Genomic DNA, 22,919 nt, shown 5'->3' with positions numbered 1-22,919 from the left:
AAGGTGTGTGTTTTCCCAGACAAAACGGTCAACACACGGTGCACTTTCCGCGCGCTGTGTCATAACGTTGTTACTTTGAAAGGTCGATGCAGCGTTGTGGGTATATATTGGCGACGCGAGTGCGCGTTGGGTTACATAAACAGATCTCTCGATATGGATCTGCCTCTTATATTCCGCGCTCTTTCTCGCGCTGAGGAAAAAACGCAATGGAGCATGCACGGCCGCACACATTGCATCGACATACACACATATCGTAATCCCGTCGGGATGGCCAGTGCGCGCCAAAGATCACGGACGATTGTCAAGCCGTGCGATCAATTATAATTACTCACATGGGGCGCATTGGCGCCGCACGCGCACTTTACGAGACAACATGCACTGCAATTCGGCAGCCACCGTGTACACTTACAGCGTCGACAAAAGAGGGTGCTGATGCTGTGCTATCTATTCAATCTCCTCGACGTCGTTTGGTTTTTTTCGTCCTGTCGTCGATGTAGGCAGGCATATATATGCAGGCAGTAACAAGCGTAAAGGAGGCGGAAATCACTACGGCACGCCACGCCCCTGTATACTGACGAACGAAATCTCGTAGCTCTCTTTATAATCTCCTAAGTGACCGCAACTCACCAATCTGACGTCCTGCAGCGGGAGCATTTGCGCTGCGATGGATCACAGAAACGGGTGACCTTTGCGCTAATATGATTAATTTTAATTTTGTGCTAATTCTATGGCTTAAAGATTGAACAGACAGCCGACGTTGAACAGACAGCCGACGCCGTTTTAGAGAGCCTTGCTCGTTTTGGCCCCCTTTTGTAACAGCAACTTGTGAGATGTTGCAGAACTAACCATGGAAGACATTATTCATAGGACTGGATCAGTTTGAGCAAGAGGAAAGCGACTGCGAGCGGGTACGCGTACCTACAAAAGTAACAAACCTAACCTAAGATTCTTAGGTCCGCGGCCGCCAGTTATTTGACAAGCACGTCCGCAAATGCCAGTACATATGATAATAGCTTTCCCGGTCAAGCATTGCCAGTTTTCTTCAGAAATTACTGTAGCGACTTGCCCAAGCTGGACCAGAATATGTTCACGGGATATTAAAACGCTTAAGCATCGTTTGAGCGGCGTTACTCTGCTTCTGCTGCAGCACTTTATGCATTTTCGCCAAGTTTTTCCGCTGCTTCCTGCGGTGGTTTCCCTTCGCACATGTACTGGCTGCAGAATACAGTATACGCAGATCCAAATGTCTGCGAGAGATCTCCACAGTCTGTAGTTTTGCCGATAAATACTTCCGGGTTGCTCCGTCGTGGCACTTGGCTGCCGGCCGCGTCGAGGGGCGTTCGAGAAAAATTGGAATGAAACCCGGAAAACGTAGTTAAGATGATCAATTATCAGGATACTCTTAAAAGGCTGTCATTATTCACTGGCAAGAATTGTTGAGCTACGGTAAAAGTGCTGCGTAAAATGCTGAATTCCGTATAAAGTACCTGATCTACAGCTGCGTCCAGCTTGCGGCAAAACCAGGCAACCTACTCGTATATCGTATAAATAGCAGCTGTAAGAAGCTCAAAGATTTCGAGACTGGGTCGTTGCGGAATCCAACTTAGCATACCAATTCCTGCTGTTATAACGCCAGCGACGTTGGTAATTCGGGAAACTTGTGCCTTTCGTGTTCTGCTCGCTCATTTAATATATCAGTGATGCACCAATTCGAATACCGACTACTGCTGTTTTGCCTTTCCTTTGGCATGGCTTGTTGTGGTACGTGTATATTTTTACAAGTTTATTATTACTACACACTATAGTACAATTAATACTTCGTGACGAAATCAGCTGCTTCAGTTTGCGCTTAAAACGGCAACAATATTCGACTGCACTTTTAAGTATTGCATATTATAATATTATTATTATGTAACGTATGAGGTTTATTTGGAAGTTAAAGCAATTTCGTACTTACTTGTTGTTATTCCAGCCCCACCTGACGTTGACCTGAGCGTACCGAGTTTTCCGCTCCCTACGACAACCTCCAGATTGCGATTTTCAATAGGACTACACCGGCACCACATCCAAGGTTCTATTACGCACCAGCCACCACTCTCCTCCCGGATGCGACGAAAATCCTACTGGACGCGGAAAGCGGCACTAACTGTGTCTTTGTCGAAATAAAGTTGTGGGATGAAGACTACGTGTCGGCTGTTCAAGACTCGGTCATAAAGCGCACCAAGGATCCACAGACCGTCGTTTCTCTAATCCCCTTCCAATGGACTCGTATAGAGTACTCGCCGAACAGTGCCGCTCCCAGCTTCAGCAACAGTTCGATTTCATGGCAGCCGTTTACCAGTACGCCATTGCCGCCCACGCTGTCGTTGTGCATCCGCTGTCAAACACCGGCGACCTGCAATGAAACTAAGACGACGGTTCAGTCGGACAGCGCCCGTTTCGCGTCGCATTTGTTCGTGTCATTTTCTCCTAATATGCCCGCTGGGACGAAAACAATCCATACAGCCACCGCGAACACCGGTAAAAGTGTTGCAAGCACCACAGCGCCATCGGTTTGCCATAACAAACACTCGCAACCCGGAACGCGAAATTACATTTTAACTGGTACTTTTGCTTCCGGTAATAGAACCTTGACCTTTTCAATCATAATTTTATGTATCATCAATCATCTCTGATCTTTATAATAGCTTTTGCTCTTTTAATTCTTCAGTGTGCTTTTGTACAGATTCCCCGTTCGAGCGCCCCGGGGCCGAAATGGTCACCGTCCACTGGCAGGCTCGCCGCGCCGACAACCTGTGGGCTTTTTCGGATGCCGAAATAGTGGTGACACTGCGCGATCTTAACGACCGACCATTCAATCACACCAACGTAACAACCACTCCTCTCACGGGGGAATTCACGCTTCGATTACCACGCACCAAAGACTACAATATCCTTTTCGAAACCTCTGGATACGCAGGATTTTCATATTTTCCAATCACACTGCGCAACTTCACCCAGGTGCTCAACTTAGGCAGGGAAGTCTTCATGGAACCACTGATGTTCATTCGGAGTAATTTGAAGGGGATTGGCAACGCAGCAGGAGCCATACGCCTGGTCAATACTAGCGGTGCTTATTCAGTGTCAGGAATTCAAGTGCAGCTGCGAGCTGGAATAAATAATGTCACGGGTCCGATTGCGTCGAACACAACAACGACAAATGGCACGTGGTCACTGGCGCTCCCCGGAGGACCCTACACAGCTGTTGCTGTGTATACAGGATCAAAGCCGGAGGACAAGTTCACGGGTCCGCCGTTCACTGTGCAAGCGGTACCTGGAGGGTGGGATAACCTGCGTGACTGGGCTATAACGCCACAGTTTGCGAAGGGGGACATCCGAATCGTCCTGCGAGCGACTGGAATGGTAGCTAACGGCTATTTCGACCAGGCCGATGTTAAATTGCTGGTGTCCGGTCCGCTGCAGAACAATCCCACTCAACGTGCGGAGGTGCGCGAAAATGCCACTACCAGTGCCGATAAACTAATGGTCCACGATTACACGGACCGGATATTTGGTAGCGTCCTGATCCGCAAGCAACTGGACGGTGTCTATCGTATACTCGTCCAGGAAACCGATGCGCTAAGGGCAAAACCGGAGACCCGATGGCCGCAGTGGAATCTGGCCAACTCGCAGGCCACCGTGGAGATCTACCGTGGCGATACACTGTGGGCGCAGTATTTTGTGCCGATTATTACTGGAAATACGTGGACGGTTGCCGAAATCAGCGGACCGCGCCTCACTGTGATCAACGAAATGAGCAAAGTTACCGGTACATAATTTTGCAGCCATGGGGAAAATTCACGGAATGGGTTCCAACGACTTGTGTTTTACTAATTAGGCAATGTCATACTGTATGGCGTTGCCTTATTAGTAAATTAAATATTTGTATTACCATAAAACGTTGTAATGCAGATCCGAGAAATGACTCACATAGATTATAGAAAGTTGTTCTTGGGCAGAGAATTAGCTGGACTGTGATTTCTATACAGTTTTACTTGTTAAGGGCACCATTTACCACGGAAGTGTTCGTGTTGTATAATTGCTTGCTGGGTTTTCGCGTACAATTGGACGTTTTTTTCATACCTTTGCTCAGTTTGCTGTTTGTTTTCTCAAAAGAAACATCGTGAGTGGCTACGGTTTCCACGGTACTTATGCAAACTCGAAAGAACCATTAACAATTTTACATGCAGATGCATCATGATCAGTACGATATTAACGAAAAGCAGTGTTTTCATGAAAATCGCAAACAAACAGCTCGGTAATGGAAGGAAGTGGGAAGAATGTTGCGGAAAGCAGCAGAGAATGGCAGATTGTAATGTGGATTCAAACACGTTAAATCAGCATTTCGCAGATATTGGACAGTCACACCATGGCTTTTCGCACGTCCCACCTGACGTTGTAATGTCCATACTCCAACAAATAAAGTAAAGAAAACAGCATCAGGACCGTTCGGAATGCCAGCTGGCCTGCTCGGTGGGGTTGCGTCTGTCCTTGTTCCCCCGTTGACCCACATGGTAAGCAAGTCGCAACGAACGGGTGTATTTCCATCAGTGTTTAAAATGGCGGACGTCCATCCGCTTTCAAAAGTGGCTGCCGCTCGCAGTGCTGACGATTTGCGGCCGATATCACTGCTATGCAATATATCCAAAGTTTTCGAACGATGTGTGCAGATGCAGTTACCTGATTTCCGGCAGACAGAGCCGTAGCGAGGTTCGAGCGATGGGGGTGCGCAGAAGCCCCAAAATGGCTGCGCACCCCCCAAAAGCAATTACGCCCGCCCCTTCGGCCTTCCGGAAAGGCCACTCGTGGGAAATGCTGTTAACCAAAGTGACAGATGCATGGATACATACAGTCCATGGATCGAGGGGATGTCACGGCAGTTGCATTCCTCGATTTAAAAAAGGCGTCCGATCCGTTTAACTTGAATGGCTTCTGGTCAAGCTGAAAGAAAATGGCATCAACGGCGAAGTATTGAAAAGGTTTTATTTCTGCCTAACCGGCCGCCGGCCGCGCGTGAAAACACAGAAGGGTGTCTCCGACTGGTTACCTACTTGGTACTTTTTATCGTCACTACCTGCGTATGGCGCGGTGTTTACATCATTATCGGATTAATCTGCGAATCCAGACAAGAAGTCTTTATGGCTAGCGTTACGTACGTTCGCAGACCGCCGGTGCGACAATGTGACAGTGACACTACGATAGGTGTGTCTGCAATCTCCAGAATTAATGAGAGCACCCCGGACCTCGCATGAACACGTTCGCCTTTGCACGGTCGTTGCCCCTTCCGGTCGGCGAATTCGAAGTCCGTTACGGAAACTGGAGCTTCACGCTGGAGCTTGATTCCGACCTACCAAATGCACTTGAAACATTCGAGCTAAGCGACGCGATATCTACGCCAGCGAATATATCAGCATCAACATCGGCATCTGCTGGGGCTGCCCGGTTTCGCATAATTTAGAATACGGTAAGTGGGACTGCGATCCGGACACTTATATATTCGGTATGTGTGTTGTTGCAGGAAATGCATGTGACGTGTACACTATTTTTACTTCACAAACATGAGAAAATATCACAAGATTCGTTTTCTGGGCACTGAAACAGAGATCAGCACAATCCGTGCTCCTAAATCAAATCTGTACGCCCTTTTTTCATGATCACAGGGAACAATTTGCTAATTGTTCCAAACAGCAAACAATAATACAAGGATCCCAATTGGAAACATACTACTGAATAAAGCGCACGTTTCTGGTGTATTAAAGATAACGAACTGTCCGGAAAACCTGACAGAATTAATCGTCTGCATGATCTTGTTGATGAACGACCTTTTACCGGATGCTGAGGCTCGTTGTGTTTCGTCAGCGCAATCGGCCGCACAAATCCCAGTTGGCATTCCTCGCACTTATACTTAAAATCCTCAAAAGTTATCCGCTTTCGCGGATCGTCATAGCCCGGCTGAGAGACCGGCCGAAAGTCTCAAAAGCTAGAGCAACAAACTAATACTCGGTTGCCAGATACTCGTATTTCCGGCACTTCTCTTTTTCCGCTTTTCTAGCCGCTTCCCGGCTTTGATACTGTTGCTGATGCCGTTAGACAAGGTAACCGTGTCCACACATATTACTTCCCAAGCCAGTTGTAATCCGTTTCTCCAAGTCAGCTGTGATACACCATCCGGCCGAAGATTATCATAACTCTCATCTTTAGCGTCAAGGTTGCTTCACTCTCATCTTGCCGCACTGGTCGCACTGTACACACACTGTGACATTTTGACCTTTTCGGCTTCTTTCCCAACTGCACGTAGAGTCGATGGTAATACAAGTTTGGATGCTTTTCGAACTGCATCCAAACACATTCCGTTGTCTGACAAACACCGCACGTCTGCAACCGCGTCGCATCATGGCACGTCTGCTAATGCACGTTGACCAGCGGATAATTTGGCAGGATCATATCACACGCCGAACAAGGATACATTTGTATCCTCAATTGACGCTGTGCTCCACGACATGACTATCTTTCTCGATGAAGCATTGCCGGTCTTCCTAAGAAAATTAATTACTGTAGCTGGAACAAACAAAGTTTGTTTACGGGATATTAAAACGCATTAGCATCGTGTATGCTTCACTCTGCTGCTGTTGTTTACGCATCTTCGCCATGCTTTTTTGATGTGACGCGCAGCCACTGCTTCCGGTAATGGCTTCCCTCTCACGCGTGCTGGCTGCGGTATATGCAGTCTCAAATGTCTGCGAGTTATCTCAGCAGTTTCTGTAGTAATTGCCGATAAATGCCGATACTTCCGGGTTGTTCCGTCGTAGCACTTGGCTGCCGGCTGCGTCGAGGGGCTTTCAAGAAAATTGGAATGGAACCCGGAAAATGGTGACTATATTGCCGCTCGAACGGCAAGAGCAAGCTGCTGTTATGCAATGCATGTACCTGGGGATGCATTTAATTTACAATCCCTCACCAGTCGGCAGGCTATGCCGACCGGTAAAGCACTACTCGAGTCATAATTCGAGGCACCGGTAGTCATAATCATTACGGCCACTGCAGGCAATGATAGTTAACAATTATTACGGTGGCGGTAAGCTATGATAATTAAGATGATCAGTTACCATGATATTCTTAAAAGGCTGTCATTATATTGGCAAGATTTATTGAGCGACGGAAAAAGTGCTGCGTAAAATACTGAATTCCGTACAAAATACCTAATCACACAACTGCGTGCAGCTTGCGGCAAATCCAGGTAATCTACTCATATGGCGTATAAATAACAGTTGTAAGAAACGCAAAAGTCTGAAGACTGGATCATTCCTGTACAAAACTTATGATAACGATACCGGTGCTGTAACGCCACCGACGTTTATAATTCGTGGAACTTGTACTCTGTACCTTTCTTGTTCCTCTGGTCGCTCATTTAATACGTCAATGATGCACCAATTCGGATACCGAATACTGCTCTTTTGTCTTTCTTTTGGCATGGCTTATAGTGGTACGTGCACATTTTACAGTTTTATTCTATTATTGTTATTATGGCTGTAGGTAATACCGGGTACATATCTGTAGTGACGAAATCGGCTGCTCCAGTCGCGCTTAAAGGACAAAAAGATGAAATAGGCGGCTGCACCTTAAATATTGCATATCATAATAATAATTAGGATTATTATCGTATAAGGTTTATTTAAAGAGTGACATTGTAGCCACCCCTAACACCTCCGCTTTTTATAGCCACCCCCCTTTCCGCTTCCCGTCAATTATAGACACCCTTTTCTAATTCATTTATTTTTTTAACACACCCTGGATTTTTATAGCCACCGTATTTGCAATTAAATGCACTTTCGCGCAAATACAAGATAATAATATTATGATGCAATGTTTGCGACGTACGCGTTAGATACGGACCATACTGTTACTGTACCATGATCGCTAGAAGTAGTGGTTTCCTTATTTGAAAGTCCGGTTATAGCAATTTCGTACTTTGCTGTTTTTCCAGTCCCATTTAATGACGCTGACCTCAGCGCACCGAGCTTTACCGTTCCCTACAACAGCCTCCAGATTGCGATTTTCAACAAGACTTCTCCGGCACCGCATCCAACCTTCTATTACGCACCAGTCGCCACTCTCCTCCCGGATGCGACGGAAATCTTCCTCGACCCGGCAAGCGGAACCAACTGTGTCTTTGTCGAAATCAAGTTGTGGGATAAGGATTACGTGTCGGCTATCCAAGACGCCGTCATACAGCGCACAAAAGATCCACAGACCGTCGTTTCTCTAATTCCCTTCCAATGGACTCGAATAGAGTACGCGCCAAACAGTGCTGCTCCCAGCTTCAGCAACAGTTCGATTTCATGGCAGCCATTTACCAGTACGCCATTGCCGCCCACGCTGTCGTTGTGCATCCGCTGTCAAACACCGGCGGCCTGCAACGAAACCAAGACGGCGCTGCAGTCGGACAGCGCCCGTTTCGCGTCGCATTTGTTCGTGTCATTTTCTCCTAATATGCCCGCTGGGACGAAAACGATCCATACAGCCACCGCGAACACCGGTAAAAGTGTTGCGAACGCGACAACGCCATCGGCGGGCTGCCACAACAGAATCCAACCCGGTATGTGAAATTACCTTTTAACCGGTACTTCTGCTTCTGGTAACAGAACCTTGACCTTTTAACACAATATTATGAATTAAGTAAACATGAGCCCGTCTCACAACAGCGGCAGAAAGTGAAAACATGGGCTTGAGCCAATCGGCAGGCTTAAGTACACTGCGCTACTGTAATTTCATCCTGTACGGCAAAGCGTGCATGATGCTGCTGCACTCACCTTATCCCAGAATTAGAGCCACTGCACTACGATATTTTCTCGATATTATTGGTGGTGTCCGTGATTTCCTTGGTATAATCATCTATTATCTTTATATTAGCTATTGCACTGATCGTTCAGACGTGTGCTTTGTATAGAATCCCCGTTCGACCGCCCCGGGGTCGACATGGTCACCGTCCACTGGCAGGCTCGCCGAGCCGACAATCTGTATGCCTTTTCCGATGCAGTTATCGTGGTGACACTTCGCGACCTTAACGACAAACCTTTTAATTCCACTAACGTAACAACCACTCCTCTCTCGGGAGAATTTACGCTTCGACTACCACGCACCAAGGACTACAACATCCTTTTCGAAACCTCTGGATTCGCAGGATATCCATATGCTCCCATCACACTGCGCAACTTCACCCAGGTGCTCAGCTTAGGCAGGGAGGTCTTCATGGAACCGCTGATGTTTACTCGCAGCGAATTGAAGGGCATTGGCAAAGCAATGGGAGCCATACGGCTGGTCAACACTAGCGGCGCCTATTCAATGTCAGGAGTTCAAGTCCAACTGCGAGCTGGAATAAATAACGTCACGGGTCCAATTGCGGCGAATACTACGACGATAAACGGCACGTGGTCAGTGCCGCTCCCGGGAGGACCCTACACAGCTGTTGCTGTGTATACAGGATCGAAGCCGGATGACAAATTCGCGGGTCCTCCGTTCACTGTGCAAGCGGTACCTGGAGGATGGGATAACATGCGTGACTGGGCACTAACACCACAGTTTGCCAAGGGAGACGTCCGAATCGTCCTGCGAGCGACCGGACTGATAGCTAACGGCAATTACGGCCCGTTCGATGTTAAACTGATGGTTAAGGGGCCGCTGCAGAACAACCCCATCCAACGTGCCGAAGTGAACGCAAATGTCACTGTCAGCGCGGACAAACTCATGGTCTACGATTACATGGACCGGATATTTGGTAGCGTTCTTATAAAGAAGCAACTGTCCGGTACCTATCGGATATTCGTCCAGGAGACCGATGCACTACGGTCAAAACCGGAGACCCGATGGCCGGAATGGAATCTAGCCAACTCGCAGGCCACCGTGGAGATCTACCGTGGGGATACACTATGGGCACAGTATTTTGTGCCTATCAGCAGTGGAAACACTTGGACGGTTGCCGAAATCAACGAAAAGCGCCTCAATGTGATCAACGAAATGGGGTCCGTTAAATAATTCTGTGGTCACTGGGGAAACTCGTCCTTCCTATGAATTGCAAGCATTACAGCGATTTATGGTAATGTACAGGTCTGGTGATATACCATCTGTAGTACCATAAATCGTTGTAATGCTGGAATTCGACTAGGACGAGTGATACCACATCCACATAATTTAATATTTCGCTAATTAGACACAGGTCAGAGAAAGTCGTTCTTGGGGAAGGGATTCAAGCTGGGTGGTGATTTCTGCAATTTTACTGGTTAAGGGCATTTACGTACCGCGGTAGTGTTGTACAACTTCTTTGTGGGTGTCACGCGTACAGTTGGAAGTTTTTACCATTAAAAATGCGTTTGCTCAGACTGCTGCTTGTCTTCGCAAAAGAGACATGGTGGGCGCGGTGACAGTTTACACCGTGACAGTACTTGCGCAAAACCCTAAACAAATATTAACATAGGTTGGTAAGTACGATAATAAAAATCTTTTTCTATTTCGCTTTCGCTAAATCAGATCATGAAAATAACAGACTTAAATAAGTATAAATCGAAGTACTGTACAAATAAGTTAAAGAAATAAGTTAGTTCGGTGCTGACATCGATCATTAAGCAGGAAGCATCAATCCATGATGGTTGTTAATTCTTTCGTTTTTAATTACTTGGTACCTGGACCGTTACTACCTGGGTCGGCAATGTTTAGCCGGGAAAGTTACGTAGTACCTTACTGGTATTTGCGGAAGGTTCATCCGACGGTTCCGACCGGAAGATATTTCCGGGTAAACATGTCACATGTGCACTCTTTTTACTTCATATCAGAAGATTGGTGTTCTAGACACTAAAACAGAGATCAAAACAGCCCGTGCTTCTAAACCAAACTTGCATGCCCCAGTATTCATGGCGATCACGTGGAGAAGCACTTGTCAATTGCCACAATAACAAAATATAATACAAACAATAAAACAACAAAATAAACAACAACATATTGCAATGACAACTTCTAAGCTGTCCCTAGTGGAGTGGGTTACACACCCGTACCACGATCGGAAGTTCTGGTGGTGTTAACGAATTACTTTAAGATCGCTTATGCAATTAACTCTTAACGAAAGCCGGCAACGGAACACATTGTCAACGCGTACGCACACATTTTTCTTCAGCTGAAAACATTGGAGAAGGGCAAGGGCAAGGGCAAGAGCAAGAATGAATTCAGATCAGTTAGACATTTCCCAAACCAGTCTAGAAATCCACGATAAAAGTGAAGATTCGTACAAGTACACATTCAGATGTTTTCCGCTTCAACTAGCACCAATGAAATCCTCATCATCATTACTGTAACACTGCCGATCTTATTTGTACGGCTACAATATAATACAAAAATCCACACTGAAAGCATGCTACTGAATAATGCAAACGTTTCCGGTCGGATAAAGATAACGAGATGTTCTCAAAATCTGGACAGCATTAACTGTCTGCATTAACAATTTAACTGGGTGATGGATGACCTTTTGCGGATGCCGGGCTTCGTTGTGTTTCGTCAGCGCAATCTGCCGCACAAATCCCAGTTGGCATTCCCCGCATTTCGAAATCCGCAAAAGCTGTCCGCTTTCGCGGATCGACATAGCCCGGATGGGCTCCATTGCCGGGCAGACCGGCCGCTTTTCGTTTCGCCCGCTCCCGCGCATCCTTCTCTTTCCCATCGTCGCTATGCACCCTGTCCAAGTGCTTCGTCAAGTTTCCTTGACTGGTGAACATCTTGCCGCACTGTTCGCACTGTACGCGCACTGTACTACTTGACTTTTTCGGCCTCTTTCCCAGATGCACGTAGAGCCGATGGTAATACCAGCTGGGATACTTTTCAAAATGCTTCCCACAAAACTCACACACACGTGATTTACCGTTGCTTGTCGTGGCACGCCTCACGGCTCTTTTCTTCGTACCATCCGCACTGTTGTGGCAGGTTGCCATATGCTCGTCCAGCTTGTCTTCTCCACAACACGTTGTCTGACACACACTGCACGTCTTCAACCGCGTCGCATCATGGGACGTCTGATAATGGACGTTGATCTGTGGATAACTCGGTAGGATCTTGTCACACGCAGGACAGGGGTACTCCCCGTTGATGCTGTGCTCCACGACATGACAGCCCAGCAGGTTGGACGTCTGGAACAGCTTGGCGCAGTACCAGCATTGGAAGCGCTTATGTTTGATTTTGGTGTGGAAGTCCAGCGTTCCGTGACTGTGGAACCGGTCTCCACACTCCGGACACTGGTACTTCCAGGACGCCGTGATCCGCTGTATCACATCGCGATGCTTCTCCTGGATATGATCGCGCATGCCGGTGACATTCATCCCGCAGATTAAACACGGCCGCCAGTCTCTTTTACCTAAAAAGTGCGCTAACGTGTGCTGCACCAACTCCGCGAAACTCGCCGCGTGGAACGAGCAGGCGGGACAATCCCGACGCGGATCGTCTTGCAGTTCGTTTGACTCACTGTGCCCCAGCGTGTGTAAATCGAGCAGCTCAAAACTGGAAAAATGCCGGTTACATCTGTGGCAGTAGCAGGAAAATCTGTGTTTCCCGCATATGCGCGATGGCGCGTTCCAAAATATCGGGAGAAGCTGCCAGTGCCGCGGATTCGGCCACCGACACCATATCCGCGTGTGGAAGGGGTTCGTTTTTGTGACAATCCCGGATATGGATGCACAGCCGATGGTATTTCTTAAAAGGTTTTATACAGACCACGCACGGGAACGATTTGTGCAACTTATGCGCTCTGACGTGCTTATGGAACGCCGACCACCCACCGGGCTCCCGGTGTCCGCAGTACACGCACTGCCAGCCGTCGTGCAGTTTCCACACATGCGAGCTGAGATTCTAATTCGTTGCGAATTTCTTGCGACACTCGGGACACTGGAACTTCCATGCTTCATTAACCAATTGCAAGGCTTCCGGGTGGTGCTTTTTCATGTGTCGGCGTGGCGCGGTACGGACGGTGACGCCGCACAGCAGACATGCCTGTCGCGTTTTCGGCGGCAATACGTGCTGCGAGGTGTGCTTGACCAGTTCGGCAAAGCTCGTCGCGACGAACGGACATTCGGAGCAGTTCCGCTGGGGCTGATGGTCAGGAAGAGGATTATGCAGGAAGCTGTGCACATCCAGGAGGGTCTTATTCGGAAACACAGTTCGGCATTTGCCGCAGCGATAACTGAACAAACCCGTTTGACGCATAAACTCCAGAGCGGCCGCTTGACGGGCTTCATCAGGCACGGCTACTGCTTCGCGATGAACCTGCAAATATTCCTAAAACTAGGAACAGAAAATCAGTGATCTTATGTGCTTACAATATTGAAATGAGAGCTCATCGACGCCCGATTCTTGAACTTCTTGTGACAGATGAAACACGCATCACCCACAGCTTGAATGTCCTCTTCGGTGTGCATCGCGTCCAGATGGTCGGGCAGATTCTCCACTCGTTCGCCGCACACTAAACACACTCCGCTTTTGCGCGACGCGAGATGGGCCTTGGATTTCAGACCGTTCAATTTCTCCATCAGTGCATCGGGCGTACTAACGGGAACATTTTGTAACACAGCTTCGGTCGCCTGGCTCGCTCCGCAGCTGTCATCCGGCGGAATCGTCAGTTCGGGATCCGACGTCTGTAAATCTGCAAGAAAGAATAATTCAATCACCAAACGAACCAAATCCAAAAGTGGGACTTTAAAACATTCTCGCAACTTGAATATCCACGTAATTGAAAATGTGAATGCTAACAAATTTCCGTAAACTTACGTACAATTTGCAAAGCACGGCGCTTATTGGTTTCTAAACAAACTGGTTCGATAGTGCACGATTGTTCAAATTATTTGGATACGGTAAGCAACAAGCAACATCGTGAGGCCAAAAGACAATGTACTTATTTCTGCAGTCCGAAATATTCTCCTACACTGAACGCCTAGTACAAAAAAAGGAGATATGCACAATGGAAAAACTTGTGGTTTTACCAATGCCCTCGTTGACCTCCAAGTCGAAATCCACTCCAAATACATCCATTTCCGGATGAACCGAAACGTCCTACACCTCGACCGAGGCTGATCCATACACAACGTCTGCCACTACGTCAGGCAAATTCATAACGGGTGCTTCGTCAGGCGGCAAAAAATTGGGCATAACCATGGATTCGTCGGCTAGCTTTTTGCGCTTTCTCATTGTCGCATCTGTGTTGAACAAATTGCCTTTACATACAAAGTCGTATGGATGGACCGTTCTACTCAGAACACACGCGTCACAGGTAGCTACCGATACCTACCTATCTCCTAAAAATCTACAATATGGGGGAAACTTAAGGTGTCTCTAAATCATAGATTCCTTCCATAAAATAAAAGAGATACATAAACAATATATAATTCTAGATCACTATAATTTCAGGCATTAACCTTTAGTAGTAAGTGTGTCACTGTACTTGAATGAGATAAAAACCGTGACACCAAGGTGCTCGCGGGACATTTCGTCGTGGGACATTTTGCCACATGTTTTCCGTCGCAGCGGCTAATCTGTTTTGGGACAACTCGTTCTTGCAGCCGTTTCATATATGTCATTTGCTCGCGCGACTTTTGGGGAGTCGAAAAATTACCAACTGCTTTTTGGCAACGAACAGTCATATGACTATTTGCCATAAAAACGAGTTGTCCTTAGACGAAATGTCTGTAAAACCAAATGTCCCGCGCCGAACTGTCGCGTAGCCATTAAAAACAAAACGAAAATTCGTAACAAAACCCTTCGTGAATGCTATCATGGACAGGCATATTTTTTCTGCTGTATTTCAAGCTACAGCAGAAAATCCATTAAAACAGACATTTTCATTCTGCGCCGCCATCTTAGGCGGTCACAGTATACATCATGAACAGTCGAACTGCGTACCTGAGATCGTGGATACTTTGACTGGGATGGTTTTCCTTTTCTGTGAGGCACACACCGTGCGGAATCGATATAGACCACGGTCCACTATCAGTCTGTCTCAACCGTCGTTTCCTACCCTTCCGCACCGCATCCGGTGGCGGTTGGTCAATTAAATTCGTCCCCGTGTTCGGCACTACACTGTGCTGAAGGGCTGGTCCCACAAGTATAATAAAAAAATGGGCGAAGAATCCGGCTTATCATGTCCACCAACATGGTCAGCTGGCGCTAGGTTACCGCCGGTCGGTTGAGCCTTCGGGGAAGCCGGACAACCGATAGCCTGCGAATAAATCAGCGAGTAGGCCACCTTCAGTTCATCGCCCGGCTGGATGGCCTTCATCGTAATGAATATCACGTGTGTCTGCGTAGGGGAAACAGCATCCGCGCCTGACACCAAGGGAGACGCTTCATGCATCTACAAAGCATATTCCCTTGAATTTCTTTTTACTGTTCGCTTATGCTTTCGAAGAGAAGAAAAAATTTCAATTAACAGTACATAGAATGCTCTCATAAACACGAACATCAGTGAAAACATTCTACTGAATATTTTTATTTTTGTTTTCTAAACCTAGTTTTAATCAGATCCATTAATTCATTACATTATTAACGTAACGTAATTGGTAAATTAATTAATCGTAAGTGAGAAATTAAGAATTTAAATTAACGAGTAATAATCATAAATCAAAATTGTTAAAACATTTGCTCAACGTAATGGTACAAAATTACCACCAGCTGTTTCTGATGACTACTATGTGCTAATAACTTTTGTATGAGTACTTCGAAGTATTGATTTTGTTCTTCTACTAAACAAACCGGTTGTAATTAGCAGTTATTTACTGTACTTCGTATGCAGCTAAATTTTGCTCCTCCGGAGATTCTGCAAATCTAACAAATTTCATCCAGTTGGTGGTCTCATCGGATTCCAGCTGGAAATAATGCAGTTCTTTCTTCGTTGCATTTCCGCAAGCGAAAGCAACTTCCGCTGGTTTTGTTGTGCTGAGTACGCTGATTAATGGCCCGAAAACTGTCAGAGGCGGGATAGCTTCTTTAGCGAAAACGGCTTTGTCTGAAAAAAAAATAATTTTTTAATCTCGCCTGCCGGAAGTTTTCAGCTTTTAAATATATAAAGCAATGAAGACATTTGTACTACAAAAGCGAAGAATGTCGATGTAAGCAGAAGCAGTCATTTGCATTTTCCACACAAACAAAATCATCCTTAATTTTAACACCCATAAAAATTTTTATTGTGCGATTTCGATTTTTGAAATACATATCTGCATGCATCACATTGGCGAAAAGTTTCTAAAATTCACGTTATTACTTAAAAATGTTCTACCAAAATGTTAATAACTGGTGCAGAAGATTGAGTTTGTCTGCCGTTATCCAGTTATTCTCACCAGCCTGGCCATGATGAGGTACATCCAAATACAAAATCTGCGGAAGACTGGCCACGGAATATGGGAACACAGGGGCATCTCGCACGCGTTTGGCATGCGAAAAACAGGGAAGAACTGTCCATTTCTGACACTGCTCGCAAACTGCAAAGCGAATAAACTAAATATCCGATCGTTACAAACAGCTGACTGTACATTATAAAAAACTGCAGAAAGTAATCAAGCAGTTAACAGTAGAAGCGTACACAATTAATATGTATAAATACCATTAGGTGCAAAAACTTACAAATTTGCTTCAAGGGTTCACAGCGCTGCGAAGCAGGCATTGCTGAGAACTCATAGATTCCCGCCCGACTTCTTCTTCTTCCGACGTCAATTTGTACAAGTCAATAATTTGTAATACATTATTATTATCAATCTTTGTTTAGAGACTATAGACTTAAACAAATGTCAAAATTTTAAAAATGCGAAGGTTTGTGACCGTTTGCGGTTTGTCATATGAGCACAGCACCGAGACATTGCACTTGTAGCAGCCGTCCTGGGCGGCTTAACTTCTGTTTCTTACTTCCGGTTCCGCTCATGGGCAAGATACTGTAACTGTTCACCGCGCCGTAACGGTTTCCAATGAAATCCGGTTATTTTCAGTATGCCCATAATACCATTGCGTTCCTCAGATATTCATGGCGCGTCCATGATGCTCAGAAAATTGGTTTATGGGTAGGTTGCTCCTGCACTGTGTTTGCACGATAATCTGTAGTTTCGTTTATTGCTTATTAATTCTGAGCAGACCAAACCCCCATGATCACAAGTCTGCCACAATATATCAACATGTAAAAAAGTAAAGCAACAAATATTTGAACACGATTTTCAGTCGGAACAAGGACATCCATGGCTCATAATTTTATCAAACCAGCTTTTTAGGCCAACGATAAAAATAGCACATGCATGACGGCAGTGCACAATCTCCATAGGACACTGTACATTAAATAATGCGGTTATTTCTTGCCTAACCAATGCACGGGAGATTAAGCTGAACTATGCACTCAAAAATCCGACAGAATTAACTGCAGCTCAGGTGCTGAAGCGTCTCCGGATGCCGGGACTCGTTGTGTTTCGTCAGCGCAAACTGCCGCATAAAGGCCACCTGGCATTCCTCGCACTTATACTTGAAATCCGCCAAATCCATGGAAATCCGTGGTGGCGGCGTGGGCTTGCTGGGTACACCGGCCGCTTTCCGTTCCGCAAGCTTCCGGGCGTACGTCTCCTTGGCTTGCCCCATATGCACCCACCGCACATGACGACACAAACGGTCCTTATTGTCAAAACTCTTGCCACACTGGTCGCACGGCAAACACACGCTGGGTGGCTTTTTCTCCTCCTTCCCCAGATGCGCGATAAGCCGGTGACTGTATAGCACTTGATACGTTTTGAAGTGCTCTCCACAAAATTCACAGACACGTGGTGTGGCGTTGCTTGCCGCTGTATTTGTATCCCTTTCGCCGGTTTTACTGTGGCACGACTCCATATGCTCATCCAACTTGTCCTGTCCAAAACAGGTGGTCTGACACACACTGCACGTCTTGAGCCGCGTCGCATCGTGGCACGCCTGATAATGCACGTTGAGTAGTGTATACGTGGGCAGGATCTTCTCGCACACTGGACACGGATATTCCCCGTTCACACTGTGCTCCACGACATGGAAGCTAAGGACCGAAGGAGCAGAAAACATCCTGGCGCAGTACCGGCACTGCAAGCCCGTATGTTTGACCTTGGTGTGGAACGTTAGCGGCCCGCGCCTCGGGAACCGCTCTCCACACTCCGGACACTGATACTGCCAGGTCTCCGTAATTCGCTGCAACACATCGGGGTGCTTTTCGGAGATGTGACCGCGCATGCCGACGACATTCTGCCCACAGATCAGACAGGGCCGCGAGTCTCTCTTTCCGAGACGGTGCTCTGATGTATGATGCACCAATTCCGCAAAACTCGCCCCGTGGAACGGGCAGACGGGACAATTCCGACGCGGATCGTCTTGCGGTTCGTTCGGCTCACTGTGCCCCAGTGTGTGCAGATCGAGGAGTTCGAAGCTGGCGAAATGCCGATCACATTTATCGCAGTAGCAGGAGAACTTTTGCGTCGTACGCATGTGCTCGATGGCGCGTTCGACTATCGCGGGATTAGCAGCCGAAGCCGCGGAATCGGATACCGCCACCACATCCGAATGTTGGAGGGGTTCGGTTTCGTGACAATCCCGGATATGGATGCACAGGCGATGATACTCCGGAAACGATTCCTTACAAACCAGGCACGGAAATGACTGGTCCATCATGTGCGCTGAGGCGTGCTCGTGGAAATCCGACCACCCCCGGAGCTCATGATATCCGCAGTAGACACACTGCCAGCCTTTGTGAGCCCTCCACACATGGGCGCTGAGATCGGAATTGTCGGCGAACTTTTCACGGCACTCCGGGCACTGGTAGTGCCATGCTTCCATGATCGTCTTCATGGCTTCCGGATGCTTTTGAAACATGTGTTTGCGTGTTGTGGTGCGGGTTGTGACACCGCACAGCAGGCACCAATGCCGTGTTGTCATGCGCGAGAAAGCATGCTGCCCAATGTGCTCCACGAGATCGACAACTCCCGTGGCTATATACGGGCATTCTGAGCAGTGGCGTTGTTGCTGATCCATCAGATGGTCTGGACTATGCTTAAAGCCATGCAGATCCAGAAGTTTTCGATTTGGAAACACGGCCCGGCATTCGGAGCAGCGGTAGTTTAAATATCCCGTTCGGCACATAAATTCCAGAGCCGTTGCTTGGCTGGCTGCGTCGGGCACGGCCGCCTTTGCGCGATGAACCTGTTAACAGTTTCCATCATAAATACTGGAATAACAAGAAATGAAGAATATTTCATGTGCTCACCTTCTTGAAATGATTCTCCAACGCCAAGCGATTCTTGAACTTCTTGTGACAGATGAAACACGCATCATCCACAGCTTGGATGTTTTCATCGGTATGCATCTTGTCCAGATGGCCGGGCAGATCCGCCACTCGTGCCCCGCAGACCAAACACATTCCGGTTTTGCGCAGTCCGAGATGGGTTCTCGACTTCAGACTGTTCATTTTCTCTATCAATGCATCTAATGCTTCGACGGGACTATTTTGTAACGCAATTTCCATCGCCTGGCTGGATCCGCCACTGTCTTCCGAGAAAACTGGCACCTCCAACTCCGGCATTTCCTCCTCTGAAAAGTGGAATATTCAAATTCCTATTCAAATCTGTTGATCTGTCTTAAGAAAATGTGCCGGTACATAGTGTGAAAATGGGATACATACACTAAAACTTTCGCTTTCGCGCACTCTCTGAATCACGTTTTCGTAATACTTGTCATTCTAAACTAAGTGATTTGTACGCATTGTTCTGAAAACTTTTTGCGCGCGCAAACAACCGGTTGCCGAGATATGGCGATCTAAAATGGGCGAAAAGTTTAAATGCATTGCTGTGCACCGAAAGTCTGGTTGTTGCCCGATCTTCTTGAAACTTTGCTGTAAAAGACGCATGGCCATTAAGTCGAAAGTGAACCATGAACCAATATCAGGCTCATAGCGTTTTCTTCCGATTTTGAAATAGATTTCAAAAATTTTAAAATTTACCTATGTTTTCGTTCCCAGCGGCATGGAATTCCCCAACATCGGCAGCGGCGAGTACTGCGACAAACTGCGGTTCAACTAGGTCATCCGACGTTGCGAGAGCGCTTACACCGCACGCGTTAGCACATCCTAAATCCTCCAGCAAATTTCCGGTGACTTCATCAGGCGGCAAGAAATTGGGCATGTCCATAGATTCCTCCGATAGCTTTCTGCGTTTCCCCGTCATCGCGTCTACGGTGAATAAAGTGCACTCACATCCGATGAATCATTACAATGTTCATAATACTACACTCGTCAGACACCCTGCGTACCTGAGATTATGGAAATCTGGCTGGTATGGTTTTCCTTATCTGTGAGGGACACAACGTTTTCATTCGATGGGGACCGCGGTCTACTGTGATTCTGTGGCAAATGTCGTTTCTTAACGTTCCGGACCGGATCCTGATGCAGTGTGTTAACTGTGTCATCTGCCGCGCTCTGTGCTACACTTGGTAGGAGGGGTGGTCCCGTGAGAAGCAGGAAAACGGATGAAGAATCTGGATGATCCTGTCCATCAGAGTGACTAGCTGGCGTTGTTTTTTTACCGGTCTGTTGAGAAACTTGAGACTTCGGGGAAACGGGACAGCCGATCGCTTGGGAATAAATCAGGGAATAGGCCACCTTCAGTTCTTCCCCAGGCCGAATCATTCTCGTCGTAACGAATATCACGTGTTTTTGCGTAGGGAAAACAGCATCCGGACCCGACAGCAGCGGAGACCTTTCTTGTACCTACAAAATCAATTCTGTGGAATTTCTCTCATTTGTTAACTATTACCGTGGGCTTCCAAAGAGCTGACAACAGTTTCAATTAACATCTGAAGTATTTTGTAGGATGATTTTGTATACAAGTACACTATAACGAACAGTAAACATCAAGCATTTGAGGCGCAAAAATCAGCAAGTTAAAATTATCAGTTGAAGCCAGAAAAAGCTTTTTTAAAGTTATGTTGCTAAATTAATATATCGAAGTTTGAATTTCCCATCTGCGTTCGAAAATCCCTCCTGATGACTGCGGACAATTTCGACTAAATTATTTGAGTAATTACCGTACTTCGTATGCAGCTAAATTTTGTTCCTTCGCAGTCTGTGCAAATCTGACAAATTTCATCCAGTTGGTCGTCTGATCCGATTCCAGCTGGAAATAATGCAGTTCTTTCATTGTCGCACTCCCGCAGGCGAATGCAACGTTCGCTGGTCTCGTTGTAGTGAATTTACTGATTAATGGTCCAAAAACTGTCAGAGGCGGAATCGCTTCTTTGGCGAAAACGGCTTTACCTGAAAAAAAAATTACTACTTAGACAATGGCATTATCTCTTTTAGCTGGATTCAAATATATCGTGCAGCAAGCAACTACTCTACTCTAGTGGTTGTTTGTACTCGTAGAATCAAATCTGCAAAAAATAAGTAATGTATCATGCACTCGAAGTATTTGACAATTTTAAATTAAACTTCATTGTACTTTTTTGGTTACTAGTGAACTTTTCTTACCAGCCCGGCCATGCTGAGGTACGTCCAAATACAAAATCGGCGGAAGACTGGCCACGGAATACGGGAACACAGGGGCATCTCGGACGCGTTTGGCGTGCGAAGAACAGGGAAGACTCGTCCATTTCTGACACTGCTTGCAAACTGAAAAACGCAGCGAAGTAAAATATCCCACATCGGCTGATCGTTATTTGTAAATGCAGAAATAACCAAGCCTTTAACAAACGCAAAAAGTAATACTGAAAATAAGTTCCAAAGAGACTTAGAAATCGCAGAAAAAAGTAAAAAGCTCAGCTTTACCAAGAGCCGTGTGACAAGAGGCTTCTGTAGACAGAGAAAGGCCTGTCAGTGCATGCAGACTGATGCAATAAGCTGTAAGCACAGACTGTACAGTAAAGCACTTCCAGCAAACAAAATCTTACAAATCTGCTCCAGGGGTTCGCAGCGCTGCGGAGCAGGCATGGCTGGGAAGTGAAGAATTATTTTTTTCGATCCAACATCCAAGGTACAGTAATGTTGTCAGCGTACAATCCAGGGTACTCGAAGTTGTCCGTCACGAAGTTTACTGTTACTACTGTCAGGTATGTCCGACACTCCGAGCTACGTATATTTCAAAGTCTCCAACTCAATATTCTTCGTACTCCCACTGGAAAAAAGTAACTGTTTAAAAACGAAAATCAATAATAAAATTAAGTGCCTAATTATTTATGTGTAATACTCGTAACACTGTTAAGTTGTTAACACACAGTTTATTTTATTAATAAGCACTGTGATCCACTGTGACAGTATTCGCATTGGCCTTGAAGCAGCCGTCCTGGGCGGCTGCTTAATCGTTTCCTTTCTTTACTTCCGGTCATGGGCAAGACAGGTAACCATCCGTCCATAAGACCGCAACTGTAATTCATAAATATAAAAGAATTCCCGTTTTGTGTTTTCCTATGCGCGTGAAGCGCATTCCGCTAATAACACGTACCATTACTTATACCACGTCAAATACGGCTTCGGTAGGCCAGGCTCCTTCAAACTCAGGACTGAGACCTCCTTTTGCGACCGGAAGTGGCCACGGGCCCACGATCGATGTTCGTGTGTCGCGTTCTTGGTGCCCATGTTGCCCGTTAAAGTTTAGAAATTTTAAAAACATTAGTAGAAAAAGAGTTGCGACTTGTATGTTGTGAGCACAAAATCTAGGCTGACTAGGCATATATTGCATACAAACAACTAACGCTGGAATCGCCCGGAAACAGGCCTGTGTGTACGGCTCATAACGTATTTCGACGAGTTGGGGCATGACAGGCGAGTGTAGTAGCTGCCAGCCATCTCGCTTGCTTGCAGCAGTCACTTTTTCCTTTCT

General features: G+C 46.6%; 4 protein-coding genes across 5 annotated transcripts; 1 reads left to right on the top strand and 3 right to left on the bottom strand.

Moving 5' to 3' along the window:
• The first annotated feature begins 7,319 nt into the window (after positions 1–7,319).
• LOC129597388 (uncharacterized) lies at positions 7,320–10,415 on the top strand. The gene is made up of 3 exons (XM_055494902.1): positions 7,320–7,522; positions 8,024–8,635; positions 8,987–10,415. The coding sequence occupies exons 1-3, from the start codon at positions 7,459–7,461 to the stop codon at positions 10,069–10,071; spliced, it is 1,761 nt and encodes a 586-aa protein (XP_055350877.1). The 5' UTR covers positions 7,320–7,458; the 3' UTR covers positions 10,072–10,415.
• Positions 10,416–11,061: 646 nt separating this feature from the next.
• LOC129597411 (serendipity locus protein H-1-like) lies at positions 11,062–12,773 on the bottom strand (the record flags this gene model as incomplete). The annotated part of the gene is made up of 1 exon (XM_055494932.1): positions 11,062–12,773. A coding segment is annotated over one exon (1,245 nt), but the record flags the coding sequence as incomplete, so codon positions are not given.
• Positions 12,774–12,787: 14 nt separating this feature from the next.
• LOC129597384 (PR domain zinc finger protein 15-like) lies at positions 12,788–16,854 on the bottom strand. 2 transcript variants are annotated; one of them, XM_055494895.1, is made up of 7 exons: positions 16,681–16,854; positions 16,398–16,538; positions 15,843–16,066; positions 14,965–15,415; positions 14,049–14,261; positions 13,389–13,711; positions 12,788–13,335 (listed from the first exon to the last, which is right to left on the bottom strand). In XM_055494895.1, exons 5-7 carry the CDS (start codon positions 14,095–14,097, stop codon positions 12,922–12,924), a joined length of 786 nt encoding a protein of 261 aa, XP_055350870.1. In that variant the 5' UTR covers positions 14,098–14,261; positions 14,965–15,415; positions 15,843–16,066; positions 16,398–16,538; positions 16,681–16,854; the 3' UTR covers positions 12,788–12,921. The 2 variants fall into 2 exon arrangements, 1 of the variants encoding a protein (XP_055350870.1); XR_008691558.1 differs by lacking the exon at positions 12,788–13,335 and having other exon boundaries at positions 13,601–13,711; positions 13,841–14,261.
• A 293-nt stretch (positions 16,855–17,147) lies between these two features.
• Positions 17,148–22,283, bottom strand: LOC129597377 (zinc finger protein Xfin-like). The gene is made up of 7 exons (XM_055494883.1): positions 21,991–22,283; positions 21,572–21,712; positions 21,135–21,358; positions 20,356–20,812; positions 20,048–20,275; positions 19,316–19,638; positions 17,148–19,251 (listed from the first exon to the last, which is right to left on the bottom strand). Exons 1-7 carry the CDS (start codon positions 22,028–22,030, stop codon positions 17,455–17,457), a joined length of 3,210 nt encoding a protein of 1,069 aa, XP_055350858.1. The 5' UTR covers positions 22,031–22,283; the 3' UTR covers positions 17,148–17,454.
• Positions 22,284–22,919: the final 636 nt, after the last annotated feature.

This window comes from Paramacrobiotus metropolitanus, unplaced genomic scaffold (assembly GCF_019649055.1).
Source record: "Paramacrobiotus metropolitanus isolate TYO unplaced genomic scaffold, Prichtersi_v1.0 Parri_scaffold0000104, whole genome shotgun sequence".
NCBI lineage: Eukaryota > Metazoa > Tardigrada > Eutardigrada > Parachela > Macrobiotidae > Paramacrobiotus > Paramacrobiotus metropolitanus.
The sequence above is the reverse complement of the archived record's forward strand: the minus strand, read 5'-3'. Positions and strand labels throughout refer to the sequence as shown.

What these genes read in the sequence shown, in the direction of transcription:
- LOC129597377 (XM_055494883.1), bottom strand. Translation starts at nt 22,030, where the DNA reads ATGCCTGCTCCGCAGCGCTGCGAACCCCTGGAGCAGATTT. An exon ending in CCAGATTTCCATAATCTCAG is followed by an intron (nt 20,276 to 20,355) that starts GTACGCAGGGTG and finishes TATTCACCGTAG; the next exon opens with ACGCGATGACGGGGAAACGC. An exon ending in TGGAGAATCATTTCAAGAAG is followed by an intron (nt 19,252 to 19,315) that starts GTGAGCACATGA and finishes AACTGTTAACAG; the next exon opens with GTTCATCGCGCAAAGGCGGC.
- LOC129597384 (XM_055494895.1), bottom strand. Translation starts at nt 14,097, where the DNA reads ATGGATGTATTTGGAGTGGATTTCGACTTGGAGGTCAACGAGGGCATT. An exon ending in GGAGGTCAACGAGGGCATTG is followed by an intron (nt 13,712 to 14,048) that starts GTAAAACCACAA and finishes TCTTTCTTGCAG; the next exon opens with ATTTACAGACGTCGGATCCC. An exon ending in TGAGCTCTCATTTCAATATT is followed by an intron (nt 13,336 to 13,388) that starts GTAAGCACATAA and finishes GAATATTTGCAG; the next exon opens with GTTCATCGCGAAGCAGTAGC.
- LOC129597388 (XM_055494902.1), top strand. Translation starts at nt 7,459, where the DNA reads ATGATGCACCAATTCGGATACCGAATACTGCTCTTTTGTCTTTCTTTT. An exon ending in TTTTGGCATGGCTTATAGTG is followed by an intron (nt 7,523 to 8,023) that starts GTACGTGCACAT and finishes CTGTTTTTCCAG; the next exon opens with TCCCATTTAATGACGCTGAC. An exon ending in CCACAACAGAATCCAACCCG is followed by an intron (nt 8,636 to 8,986) that starts GTATGTGAAATT and finishes TGCTTTGTATAG; the next exon opens with AATCCCCGTTCGACCGCCCC.